This window comes from Ictidomys tridecemlineatus, chromosome 1, assembly GCF_052094955.1.
Source record: "Ictidomys tridecemlineatus isolate mIctTri1 chromosome 1, mIctTri1.hap1, whole genome shotgun sequence".
Classification (NCBI taxonomy): Eukaryota; Metazoa; Chordata; class Mammalia; order Rodentia; family Sciuridae; genus Ictidomys; species Ictidomys tridecemlineatus.
The window spans coordinates 35,944,694-35,959,017 of record NC_135477.1 but is presented as its reverse complement, the minus strand read 5'-3'; the positions used below and the strand labels follow the sequence as shown (position 1 = coordinate 35,959,017).

Below are 14,324 nucleotides of genomic sequence, written 5' to 3'. Positions count from 1 at the left end.
TAGGGGAGCTTGAGAGGGGGCCAATGAAATAGCTGTTACTGTGCTAAGCTGTCACGGGGGCCAATGAAATAGCTGTTACTGTGCCACGTTGGAATCTTGTCCCTTGCAGCCTATAAAAATCCTGTAACCCCGAGCCCATGCATGCAAGCTGCCTAAGCCACGGCTGAGGTTCTGCTTTGCATCCATAGGCGCCTATGTGAATAAATTCCTCCTGCTGATTGCATCCAGTGACTCGCGTGTTCCATTCTGGGTTGGGGTCTCGGGGGTCTTTCATTTGGGGGCTCGTCCGGGATCACCGGAACGACCCAGACCCAAATCCGGAGGACACTCGACTTCACTGGGAGGTAAGCCGGCAAATACGAGCTCTCTGTCTCTATGTTTGTCTCTATGTTTAATGTCTTGCGCAGCGTCTGTATTCTGAAGTCTACGCGTAGCTCAGTATCTGAAGGCAGCTTGAGAAGGAGCTAATTTGAGGTTTGGCTCGGACTTCTCCCCTGCCACCCTGGGAGACGTCCCAGGGATCCGAGGGGTCCATTTTTTCGGGGCCCCCAGTGTATCTGAAGGATACACTGTCTTTGTAGGCGAAAGAGAAGTACTAACTTCTCCCAAGCCATCTGAATTCGGTTTCTGCCGGCACCTCGCAGCGCTCGTCCCGTTCGGTCTCGTCTTTGTACTACTGTGTCTGTCTGTCTACTTTCTGTCTGAAAGAAATATGGGGAACACCCTAACTACCCCTTTGAGCCTTACTCTAGATCATTGGCAGGACGTCCAAAAGCGCGCAAACAACTTGTCCGTGACGGTCAAAAAGAAGAAATGGAAAACTCTCTGTGCCTCAGAATGGCCTACATTCAATACCAGCTGGCCTCCTGAAGGAACCTTTAACATTGATTCTATCTTACAGGTGAAGTCTCGAATCTTCATCCAAGGTCCTCAGGGACACCCTGATCAAATACCCTATATTATTACTTGGGAAGATTTAGCTTCCACGCCACCCTCCTGGGTAGCTCCTTTCTCTCCTCCTAAGTCTCCTTCTTCTTCTTCTCCCCTCGAGCCCTCTGCCCCTCTCCTTCCAGTTCCTCCTCTTCTACCCCCTCAAACCTCCCAACTTTACCCTGTTCTCGACAAATCTGAAACTTCAACTAAGCCAGGGGCAACACCAAAGAAGGTTTTGCCACCAGAAGACTCAGCCCTAATTGACCTGCTAGCTGATGAGCCTCCTCCTTATCAGCCCCAGCCCTTGCCAGCCCTTGGGTCCAATCCACCTTCCTCGGAGGAAGAAGAAGATGACCAAGAGGGTCCAACAGCCAGTGCTCCCCCAGATCCATCCCCCATGGTGGGACAGCTCCGAGGACGACGGGATCACACTGCACCAGGGGACACTTCTAGAGTTCTCCCCCTGCGGCAAATGGGGGGTCCCAATGGCCAATATCAGTATTGGCCATTCTCAGCCTCTGACCTTTATAACTGGAAAACTCATAATCCTTCCTTTGCTAAAGACCCTGTAGCTTTAACCTCTCTGATTGAATCTATTCTAGTGACTCACCAGCCAAGGAGAAACAAAAAGTTCTTTTGGAAGCTCGCAAAAATGTACCAGGGGATGATGGGCGACCTACCCAACTCCCAAATTTGATTAACGAGGCTTTTCCTTTAACCCGGCCAAACTGGGACTATACCACTGAAGCAGGTAGGAACCACCTACGTCTCTATCGCCAGTTACTCATAGCGGGTCTCCAAGGGGCAGGGCGTCGGCCCACTAATTTGGCCCAGGTAAGACAAACTATTCAGGGAACAGAGGAGAGCCCAAGAGCATTTTTAGAAAGACTAAAGGAGGCATATCGGAGGTTCACTCCCTTCGATCCTGATAGTGAGGACCAGAAAGGAAATGTCTCTATGGCATTTATTTGGCAATCTGCCCCAGACATCAGAACTAAGTTGCAAAGACTGGATAATTTGCAGGATTTCTCTCTAACAGATTTGCTGAAGGAAGCAGAAAAGATATTTAACAAGAGAGAAACCCCAGAGGAACGAGAGGATAGAATCAGGAAGATGCAAGAAGAACGAGACCTTAAGCTTAGAGAAGAGTCAGACAAAAGGGAAAGAGAAAGTGATCGAAAGCGTAACAGGGAACTAAGCAAAATATTGGCCACTGTAGTTCAGGCAGGACGTCAGGGAGACAAAGTGAGTCAGGACAGGGAACGGAGCAGGCCCCGTGTAGACCGAGACCAATGTGCCTACTGTAAAGAAAGAGGACACTGGGTAAAGGATTGCCCAAAGAGACCCCCCAACCCCAAAAGAGGTCGGGCCTCGCAGTTACTAGCATTAGATGAAGACTGAAGGAGTCAGGGCCAGGAGCTCCCCCCTGAGCCCCGAGTAACTCTACAAGTGGGGGGGCAACCTGTGACCTTCCTAGTGGATACGGGAGCCCAACATTCAGTGCTGACGCAAGCACCAGGACCCATAAGCCACAGAACAACATGGGTCCAAGGTGCCACCGGGAGCAAACCATACCGATGGACTACCGAAAGAGAAGTACACCTTGCCACAGGTAAGGTTTCTCATTCGTTTCTACATGTGCCTGATTGTCCATATCCACTATTAGGAAGAGACCTGTTAACCAAATTGAGGGCCCAAATTTATTTCAAGGACGGGGGTGTCTCTATTACCGGGCCAAACCAGACCCCCTTGCATGTATTGACTTTCAAACTAGAAGATGAATACAAACTTTTTGATAAGTCCTCACTACCTATTAAAAACATGGACTATTGGCTTAGTTCCTACCCGGAGGCCTGGGCAGAAACTGGAGGAATGGGAATGGCTAGACAACAACCTCCACTAGTCATACAGCTAAAAGCCACTGCAACTCCTATTAATATTAAACAATATCCTATGTCAAGGGAGGCCTACCAAGGCATCAAGCCGCATATCAAACGCCTCCTAGATCAAGGCATTCTAACATCTTGCCGGTCGCCCTGGAACACCCCGCTGCTACCGGTCAAAAAGCCAGGGACTAATGATTATCGACCGGTTCAGGACTTAAGGGAAGTTAACAAAAGGGTAGAAGACATTCACCCCACAGTGCCAAATCCCTACAATCTCCTCAGCACCTTGCCTCCGACCCATACCTGGTATACTGTTTTGGACCTAAAAGATGCCTTTTTCTGCCTAAGACTGTCTCCCCAAAGTCAGGCCCTTTTTGCATTCGAATGGAAAGATCCCGAGGAAAGGGTTTCTGGACAGCTGACTTGGACGAGACTACCACAAGGATTTAAAAACAGCCCAACACTCTTTGATGAGGCTCTGCACCAGGATTTGGCTGAATTTCGGGTAAGACACCCTTCCTTAATTATGCTTCAATATGTGGATGATATCTTGTTGGCTGCAACCTCCGAAGAAGACTGCCTAACAGGTACGAAAGAATTGTTGCAAACCTTGGGACTACTGGGGTACAGGGCATCAGCAAAGAAGGCCCAAATCTGTCAGACAAAGGTTACCTATCTTGGCTATGAACTTTACGATGGTCAGCGCTGGCTGACAGTTGCCAGGAAAGAGACTATCTCAAATATACCAACCCCCCAGAGTCCCAAGCAGCTGCGGGAGTTTCTAGGAACCGCAGGTTTCTGCAGACTCTGGATTCCTGGGTTTGCTGAGATAGCAGCCCCCTTGTATCCACTGACTAAACCAGGTACTTCCTTTACCTGGACTGAGGAACATCAACTGGCATTTGAACAAATTAAATTGGCTCTTCTGTCAGCCCCCGCCTTAGGCCTGCCAGACATTACCAAGCCTTTTGATCTGTTTATAGATGAAAAACAGGGCTATGCAAAAGGGGTTTTAACCCAAAAACTGGGACCCTGGAGGCGCCCTATAGCCTACCTGTCAAAGAAATTGGATCCAGTGGCAGCCGGATGGCCACCTTGCCTCCGGATGATAGCAGCTGTGGCTCTTCTGATTAAGGATGCCACCAAACTGACTTTGGGACAGCCATTAACCCTATTAACCCCTCATGCCATTGAAACCATAATTCGCCAGCCACCCGACCGCTGGATGTCAAATGCCCGGCTCACCCATTACCAGTCTTTGTTATTGGATACTGACCGGATCCAGTTCGGCCCCTTGGTGACATTAAATCCAGCAACCCTCCTGCCGCTCCCGGAAAAGGCAGATCCTCACAACTGCCAGCAGATTCTTGCAGAAACACAGGGGACCCGGCCAGACCTCACAGACCAACCAATGAAGGATGCGGAGCTAGTCTGGTATACAGATGGAAGCAGTTATCTGCTCAATGGAGAACGACGAGCAGGAGCGGCCATCACCACTAAATCTGAGGTAATATGGGCGAGTGCGCTTCCGGGCGGGACGTCAGCTCAGCGGGCAGAACTGATAGCTCTGACTCAAGCCTTAAAGCTGGCAGAGGGGAAAAAGCTAAATGTATACACAGACAGCAGATATGCTTTTGCCACTGCTCATATACATGGGGAAATTTACAAGTGCCGAGGATTACTGACCTCAGAAGGAAAAGAAATCAAAAATAAGACTGAAATATTAGCTTTACTTAAAGCCTTATTTTTGCCTAAGAAATTAAGTATCATGCATTGTCCCGGCCATCAGAAAAAAGACACTCCAGAGGCCAAAGGGAACAGATTAGCAGATGAGACAGCCAAGAAAGCAGCTCTAGGGCCACAGCTCTTAATAATGACTCTATTGCCCCAACAAGTAGACCCACCGCATGCTAACCACGAAGAACAATGGGTCTATGAAGACAAGGACTTAAATGTCATACAGAGACTGGGGGCTACCTACAGCCCAGAGGACAATACCTGGAAATATCAAGGAAAGACTATCATGCCCCTTAAAGATGCAAAACAACTAATGAAGTCCCTACACAGACTCACACACCTTGGAGCTAAAAAGATAAAAGAACTTTTAGACCGCGGGGAAGGTACTTTATATCTCCCAAACAGGGATCAACTTCTTCGCCAGACAGCAGAAAATTGTCAAGCATGTGCCCAGGTAAATGCTGGTAAAAACAAGATTGGAATCGGAATTCGAATAAAAGGGCATAAACCTGGAACCCATTGGGAAATAGACTTTACTGAAATCAAACCAGGTATGTATGGCTATAAGTATCTTCTAGTTTTTGTTGATACCTTCTCCGGATGGGCAGAAGCATTCCCGACTCGACATGAAACTGCTAAGGTGGTTGCAAAGAAATTATTAGAAGAGATTTTTCCCAGGTATGGGGTACCTGGGACAATTGGATCGGATAACGGGCCTGCCTTCGTTTCCCAGGTAAGTCAGATGGTGGCCAATATATTGGGGATCAATTGGAAATTACATTGTACTTACAGACCCCAAAGTTCAGGACAGGTAGAAAGAATAAATAGAACTATTAAGGAGACCTTGACCAAATTAACGCTTGAAACTGGCACTAGAGACTGGGTACAGCTCCTGCCTTTAGCCTTATATCGGGCCCGAAATACCCCAGGCCCACAGGGACTAACCCCATTTGAGATTCTGTACGGTGCCCCACCACCTGCTGTTAACTTTTATGAAACTGAAACCTGTGCCTCCCTCGCCCCATCTATGCAGACTCATTTGCGTGCCTTGCAGCTGGTTCAGAACGAGGTCTGGAAGCCTTTAGCCGCAGCATACAAAGAGGAACTTAAAACCCCATCGCTGCCACATCCCTTCAAAGTCGGAGACACCGTCTGGGTACGCAGACACCAGAGCAAGAACCTTGAACCACGGTGGAAAGGACCCTACACTGTCCTGCTGACGACTCCTACTGCAGTCAAAGTGGACGGCATCTCTGCTTGGATCCACGCCTCTCATGTAAAGACTGCTCATCCACTGGAATCCACCAGCACCTCTTCAGGATGGAAATTGCAGCGCACTCAAAACCCGCTAAAGATAAGACTCACTCGCTGCTGACTTTATTCACTTTATGTCTAGCTCTCCCCATGTCAGCTGCCAGGCACCACTTGTATAACCCCCCCGCACCCCCGAAAGTCCCAGACAGTTGGGGATCCTAGAAGCCGCAGTACAGCAAGATCTGAGGGCAATAGAAACCTCTGTAACTGCTTTAGAAAAATCTTTAACCTCCTTATCAGAGGTAATATTGCAAAATAGACGGGGTCTAGACTTATTGTTCTTAAAGGAAGGAGAGCTTTGTGCTGCCCTAAAAAAAAAAAAAAAATTGTTGCTTTTACACAGATCATACAGGGGTAGTAAGGGAATCCATGACAAAACTCAGAAAAAAGACTAGATGCACGGGAAAGATCCCTGCGGAGCTCTCAAAGTTGGTTTGAAGGCTGGTTCAATAAGTCCCCATGGCTAACTACTCTATTGTCTACCATAGCTGGACCCTTGATCCTCTTGCTGTTGATTTTAATGTTTGGACCCTGTATTTTTAACAAATTGATGCAGTTTATAAAAGACAGGCTTTCTGTAGTACAAACCATGGTCCTTACCCAGCAATATCACTTGTTTCAACAACAGGCTGAATCTGAACCCGAACAGGCAGATCTATGGATATAAGATTATATCCCTGATAAAAGAAAAGGGGGGAATGAAAGACCCCAGCCTCAAAGCCTTAAGCTTAATGTTAAGAAATATAACGTTTTGCTCTGCAGTCACAAGATGCTTCCTCCTAACCGCAACCCATGCCCCACACCCCCCATGTTGTAACCCATACGTTAATACCCTCATGTCAAAACCGCAAGATGTCCCAGACAGTTAAGAAACCACGAGATGTTCCAGAGGGGCAAACATGAGCAAAAGAGGACAAAAATAGGAACACGTGGGTGGGGTCTCCAAAACCACTCTGCCCCCCTATAACCACTTTTAGGGGAGCTTGAGAGGGGGCCAATGAAATAGCTGTTACTGTGCTAAGCTGTCACGGGGGCCAATGAAATAGCTGTTACTGTGCCACGTTGGAATCTTGTCCCTTGCAGCCTATAAAAATCCTGTAACCCCGAGCCCATGCATGCAAGCTGCCTAAGCCACGGCTGAGGTTCTGCTTTGCATCCATAGGCGCCTATGTGAATAAATTCCTCCTGCTGATTGCATCCAGTGACTCGCGTGTTCCATTCTGGGTTGGGGTCTCGGGGGTCTTTCAAGAGTTCAAGTTGTTAATGTGGACAGGGAGTAGCAGGCTGTGAGTGTAGAAGCTAGAGATCCCGGGGAGAAGAGGGGGAAATTTTATACTGTCATACAAGCAGAAATTAAAAAAAGAAAAAGAAAAAAACAGTAATAATGTAAAACAGAAGATATCTCAGCACTGCATAGACAAACCAAGCTATGTAAAACCTATAGAAATAATCTAGTTCTACATCAGAAACCCAGTATTCCTCCAAGAGGAAGAGCCCTCACATACTCTTTTATTTGGTTGCCTCTTGCTAAGTACAGCAACTAAAAAGAGGTCTCACTCTTAAAAATACTGCAGTGGAAATCTAAACATTTTATAACTTATTTAGAACCCGGTTTCTTCTTCCTGCTTCACCGCATGATCATTTTTGAGCCATTTCAAAGCATCTACTGGCAATGCAGGGAGGGGTATGGAATTTTAAAATTCAATTCAATATACATCAGCAGTCTAAGTTAAGAGGGAACAAGGCTTGGAATTCTTGTGTTAGTTTAAGTGGCAATAGAAATCACAAATTTTAGGGGATGAGGGATATAGCTTAGTGCTCAGTGATAGAGCACTTGCCTATCATGTGTGAGGCCCTAGATTCAATCTCCAGCACTGAAAATGAAGGAAGGAAGGAAGGAAGGAAGGAACTGCTTTTCTTAACTTATGTTCATTCATTCACCCCCAGTACTGGGGATTAAACCTAGAGCCTCCCCCATGGCAAGCAAGTGCTCTACCACTTAGCTCCATCTCCAGTCGTTTTTCTTTTCTTTTTCTTTTGAGCCAGAGTCTTGTTAGGTTACAGAGGATGTCCTTGAACTTGTGACCCTCCTGCCTTCTGAGGGGCTTGCATCATCATGCCTGGTTACTTAAGTTCACTTCTTACTTTCATGAAAAATATAAATGCTCTTCTACTCACATCATAATGTTTTTTCAGGTCACTGTCAATTTACATGTATAGTTCTATTCATCTTCCTGATACCATGATCTGCCTAATTAGAAGAGAAAGGGGAGGAAGAACATCTGAGCTCTTCCATCCATGACTCATGCTTGTTACAAACTCCAGGATATCCAGAGGCTTTGATCAATTCAGCTGAGCTACAGATAAGAGGCGCCTGTTCTTTTTGGCAGAAGGGATGCTGTTTCTAGACACAGAATGCTGATAATCACCCCTTACTCTTCCTTCCTAAACCAGATGTCATTTCTTTGCTTAATTTCCTGAATATTCATTATCAATATTCAGCAGGAAAACAGACTGAAACTTCACAAGACTTTCAGAAACAAGAGTTGAACAAAAATTACGGGGGCTCATTGTTTTGTAGTAAGCTCCTGCACTAGGCTCCAAGAGATCAGGTTAAAACAACATGGACGGATCCTGGGCTTAAACATGAACGTGTGCCTGAGGAACTTCCACAAGCTATGGACTAAACATGGAGGACTGAGGAACTTCCAGATCCTAGAGCCTAAACATGGATGCTTGAGGAACTTCCGGATCTGGGGACCTAAACATGAACGTGCACCTGAGGAACTTCTAGATCCAGGGGCTTAAACATGGACATGTGCCTGAGGAACTTCCGGATCCGAGGGCCAAACATGGATGCCTAAGGCATTCCAGATACTGGAGCCTAAACATGGACGCCTGAGGCATTTCTGGATCTTAGAGTCTCAACATGGACGTTCACCAAAGGAACTTCTGGATCCCAGAGCCTAAACATGGATGTGCGCCTGATGAACTTCCGGTTCCAGGGGCTTAAACATGGATGTGCGCCTGAGGAACTTCCGCCTGAGGAACTTCCGAGGGCCTAAACATGGATGCCTGAGGCACTTCTTGATCCCAGAGCCTAAACATGGATGCCTAAGGAACTTCCGGACCTGGGGGTTTAAACATGGATGTGCACCCAAGGAACTTCCGGATCCTGGGGCTTAAACATGGACATGAGCCTGAGGAACTTCCGGATGCTACAGCCTAAACATGGAGGACCGAGGAACTTCTGGATCCTAGAGCCTAAATATGGACGCGCACTTGAGGAACTTCTGACCCTGGGGGCCTAAACATGGATGCTTGAGGCATTCCAGATCCTGGGGCCTAAACATGGATGCCTGAGGCACTTCTGGGTTCTAGAGCCTAAACATGGATGCCTGAGGAACTTTCGGATCCAGGGTCCTAAACATGGACGTGCGCCCGAAGAACTTCCGGATCCGAGGGCCTAAACATGGACGCCTGAGGAACTTCCGAATCCTAGAGTCTCAACATGGATGTGCACCAAAGGAACTTCCGGGATTCTAGAGCCTAAGCATGGACATGCCCCTGAGGAACTTCTGGATCTGGGGGCCTAAACATGGAGGACTGAGGCATTTCTGGATCCCAGAGACTAAACATGGATGCCTGAGGAACTTCTGGACCTGGGGGCTTAAACATGGACGTGCACCCGAGGAACTTCCGGATCCGGGGGCTTAAATATGGACATGCACCTGAGGAACTTCCGAATCCGTGAGCCTAAACATGGACATGCACCTGAGGCACTTCTGGATGCTATGGCCTAAACATGGATATGCGCCTGAGGAACTTCCAGATCTGAGGGCCTAAATATGGACGTGTACCCATCGAACTTCTGGATCCTGGGGCTTAAACATGGACGTGTGCCTGAGGAACTTCCAGATCCGGGGGCCTAAACATGGACGTGTCCCTGGAACTTCTGGGTCCTTGTGCCTATAAAGGGCAGGGCGTGACTCTCAGAAGGGATGTGGCCGATGAAGGGGAGCCGAGTATGGGGCCTGTTGGGAGGCAGACTGAGCTGTCGCACCCTGAACTTGAATGTGACGGTGGCCTCACTTCCTGGCCTTCCCCTGGGTGTCACTTCCTCCCCTTCCAGGTGGTGCCGGGGAAGAAGTGAGACCAGGTGCAGGGGCCAAGCCCTGAGGAGGGACACCGTCTTTCTCCTTGCTTAGCCAGGCATCCGGCCTGGCTGGGGACGGGGACATCTTGTGACACTGGCTGCCTCCTGCATCCCTGCTCCAGGACCTCAGGGACCACAGGCGGAGACAGTCGTTGATTCTCCCCTGGCCGCTGACCCTCAGCCCAGGGGTCTGCCCAGGGAAAGCTCTGTCTCCCAGAGGGTCAGGGGCCCCTGTGACCTGCTGCTCCTTACCCACCGTCATCCTGGGCGAGAACAGGTCAGACACCAGACGCTACTGAGAATGACATCTCCTAGATGGGCGGCTAGGGACTTTGCCTCTGTCCCCAGGCCTCGGACACCTGACGATCCCCCTCAGAGGCAGAAAATAACCCCACACTGCCCAAGACTTATTTTTAAGCTTTGGATTCTGAAATTTTCCTGCTGCCACCTTCTTTGTGAAGCCAGTTTTTCAACAGAGACAATATTCCGGGGGGGAAAAAAACAAAACATGGAGTCAATCAAACCAAGCTGACATATCTGGTCCTCCAAGAAATATCTGGATTGGAAGGAGAATAGCCATTCTCAACTGGCGAAATAATGAAGTTCCCTTGTCCTTATTTTGTGTAAGCAAAATAAATAATCTGATGTTAATCATCAAATTATTTTTGATGAGTGCTTGGCTCATAGGAAAACTGATTCTGTTTTATGGAATGAAGTGATACCTGATTTTAAAATTTAAAATGAAGCCAATTTGGATTGTTAAATTACACTGTCATAATTCTGTTCTTTGATAGCAGAAATAAATAAACCTTTAAAAAAATACTGAGATTTGGGTGTCATTTGTCAGTGTAATAGAACCTCTCTGTTCTGACACTTGAAGACTTGAAGTGGAGTGTGGCCACGGCTTAAGTCAGGCAGCAAGGAGTGAGGGGGGAGATTTTGAAGACTGCCATAGGATTTGGTAAAACAATTGTCTTTGATAACTTAGGTGGCAGATAGTGTAACCAAAGAATTAGCATATTCAATGAAAGAATTTGAAAGTCAAATGTTAGTGGCTATTATTGGCCACTATTGGCTGCATTTCAAAAGTTGAGAGAGAATTAGCTCAGAAATAACTGACTGGTTTACAAACAAAGAACAAAAGGCCTAATATCCAACAAGTCAGACTTGCAGGGTTGGAAAAAGTGCTACTTGTCTTTCCCAACAGATAAAACAACAACAACAACAAAAAAAAAAAAAATGGAGAAAGTCTTTGAGTGAAAGTCAATTAGCATTTAACACAGCTTTTGCACTTTCATTCTAAAGGGCCAGAATCGGCTCTCAAACCCACTATAAACCCTCTGAAAGGTTAAGGTGTCTCCAAGTAAAAAGGCAGTTAAGATTGTGGCTTCTCAGTTCAGTCTGAGAAACTAAAGGTGTAGCTCACCCCACAAAGTCAGACTGGTTCAAAGTATCATCCATTAAGTCAACAAGGAAAGGCATGGAAGCAAAAACACAAAGGCATACCGCAAATACCAGGAGAATACCTAGAAAAGAATCCATGGCTTCGCTATAGGCATGTGGGAATAACGGGGAACAAATAGACAAGATACCTACTTCTTTTGGAAAAGTTTGCCCTGCCAAGGAAACTTTGAGCCAGAGACTAAAAATGCAGGGAGAACTGTTCAAGACCCAAAAGAACTCTGGAGCCCTGATACTCTAAATTAGGAAGCAGATGAGAAAGCTGCATAGCCTCTAAGAAGAGCATACCTTTGGGGTTCACTTGCCATCTATCTAAAGACAAAATTTCAACCATTTGGTTTTATTTTCTATCTCCCCACCCCTTGGGAATCAAACTCAAGGGCCTTAGACATACTAAGCACACATTCTATCCCCAGCCTGATTTTATTTTCTATTCTAGAATTGAACAACACTGTTCACAAAATAGAATAAGTGTCCCTGCTGGGTGCAGTAGCCCATGCCTATAATCCCAGAGACTCAAGAGGCTAAGGCAGGAGGCTCACAAGTTTAAGGCCAGCCTCAGCAACTTAAGGAGACCCTGTCTCAAAAATAAATAAATAAATAAATAAATAAATAAATAAATAAATAAATACAACACAGAAAGTGGTGAGGATGCAGCTTGGTGGTAAAGTGCCCCTGAGTTCAATCCCTAATACTAAAACAAAATAATAAGTGTTTAAGTGGTCTGAGCAAATGAATTTGGATTTATAGACAGAGAAAGCAAAAAAAGCAAAAACAAAAAGTTGATCGTGCACTTCAGAGTTACTTTCCTTTTGCAAGGCAGGGACAAGGAGATAGAACAATAGAAAAATAACAGTTTAACATCAGGTTACTTCTGGTTATTTCTTTTGTGTAAGGACTAAGGCAGAGGAACTTCACTATCGTGCCTATTAAAATTGGCCTACTTGAGAAATTGGGCTGTGTGTTATCTCTCTAATCTTGATATCTTACAAAGTGCTTAGTTTCAGCTTGGTGATATCAAAGTGTTGTGTAATTCCATTTTGATTGTTAGCTGGGTCTGTTAGGGCTCAGTGCGGAGCTGAGTCCAAAACAATGGCCTTCCCTAATTTTTATTGAACAGATTCGATCAAGTAGGCTATTGGAAAAGGACAGACCTCCCAGAGTGGAGTTAAAGACTGAAGAAAGAATGAACTGGGAGGCCCTCCCAGGGAGACTTGGGGTCCCAAAGCAACATTCTTTACCTACAAAAGAAAAAAAGGAACACAGAGGGATTCCAGAACTGCTTTAGCATTTTAGAATGAGGACCGGTGACTGCTTGGTATCTCCTATTCACCACTTTCTGAATGGCAGTATATTATGGTTTGGATCTGGAATGTCCCTCAAAGACTCATATGTTGAAGGATTTGTCTTCAATGCAGCAATGCTCAGAAATAGGGCTTTGGGGAGATGATCAGATCATGAGGGTTCTGATTTCAACAATAATCCATCGATGCATTCATAATTAAATGGACTACTGAGAGGTGGTAGAAACTGCAAGAGGTGGGGCCTACTTGGAGTAAGTAGGTCACTGGGGGCATGTCCTAGAAGGGAATATCTTGTCCTAGACCCCTAAGAGAGTCCCGGACTCTCCCTCTCCTTTGCTTTCTGGCCACCAGGAGGTGAGTAGCTCTGCTAGACCACACCCTCTCCACCAAGGTGTTCTGCCTTACCACACAGGCCAATAGCAAAGAAGCTAGCCGACCATGGACTAAAACCTTTGAAACTTTGAGCCCAAATAAATCTTTTTTACTTTTATGTTGCTTTTCTCAGATAGTTTGCACAATGATAAAAGCTGACTAATAAACCTTGTATATCAAATTTTCCAATCTTTGTTTTGCTGTATTAGTATATAGCCTGCATTGGGGGTGAGGGATAAAAAGCAGATAACTCTAATTTTTGGTCTGTAGTCTCTAGATAGAGAGGAACCATATCCAGAGTTGACATAGAAATGACTTTGTATTATCCCTTAATATAAAGCCTAAATTCGGCATCATCCAGAATCTGTGACCAGGTGGGATCTTGGGGTAGTCTTTGGAGAATGTATCTCACCTACAAGAGAAGAATGTGCCAAATATTTGATCATCAGAAGCGAAAATTGTGTTAATCACTAGTGCTGCTGGCCAATATTTCTGGTCTCTTCCTTCCAGGCCCATGGGGTCAGGCTGCAACTCCTGGATATTTAATAACTGAGCTGGGCAGCGTTCCTAATCTGGCTAGTGATATATGAATGGAAAGAATGTGTGTCATTTGTAGGCAAGAGCACTTCCAGCTGGATTCACACCCGTTAAGACTCTGTCTTTGTTAACATAACCAACAAAATTTAAGCTAATGATGGCTCCATTATCTGGGTCTCAGAGTAAAGAAGATAAGCCATAGGGAACCTCCCAGTTGCACCTCAATGGATTTGTGTTGATATAAACCTTTGTTGTTTTAAGACAGAGATTTCAAGGTTATTTTTTACTGTCAGATAAATTTGCTATTCTATTGCTCTAATAAAATACCTGAAATAATTAACTTATATAAAGAAAAGGTTTGTTTTGGCTCATGATTCCAGAGATTCTAATCCAAGATCAGGTGGCCTCATTGCTTTGAATCTGTGGCAAAGCAGCACATCATGGTAGGAGTATGAGGTGGAACAAATCCGCTCACCTCATCAGCCAGGAAACAAACAGGAGAGATGGGGAAGATACTAGGGTCTTATAATCTTCTTTGAGGTGTACCCCCAATGATTTAAGGATCACCCACCCCAGGCTCCACTTCCTAACAGTTCTTACCTATTGGGCCACCCTCGGGATGAA

The 14,324-nt window shown here is 46.0% G+C and overlaps 2 protein-coding genes across 5 annotated transcripts in view; one reads left to right on the top strand and one right to left on the bottom strand.

Annotated features, from left to right (window-relative positions):
- Nucleotides 1–14,324, bottom strand: part of Pank1 (pantothenate kinase 1) — a 68,686-nt gene that overhangs the window by 29,357 nt on the left and 25,005 nt on the right. The window lies entirely within an intron of this gene.
- LOC144375070 (protein NYNRIN-like) lies at nt 3,331–7,067 on the top strand. Of its 2 annotated transcripts, none has more exons than XM_078038433.1 (2): nt 3,331–5,289; nt 5,590–7,067. In XM_078038433.1, the coding sequence occupies exons 1-2, from the start codon at nt 3,346–3,348 to the stop codon at nt 5,929–5,931; spliced, it is 2,286 nt and encodes a 761-aa protein (XP_077894559.1). In that variant the 5' UTR covers nt 3,331–3,345; the 3' UTR covers nt 5,932–7,067. The 2 variants fall into 2 exon arrangements, with proteins under 2 accessions (XP_077894559.1, XP_077894561.1); XM_078038435.1 differs by having other exon boundaries at nt 3,331–5,107; nt 5,590–5,900.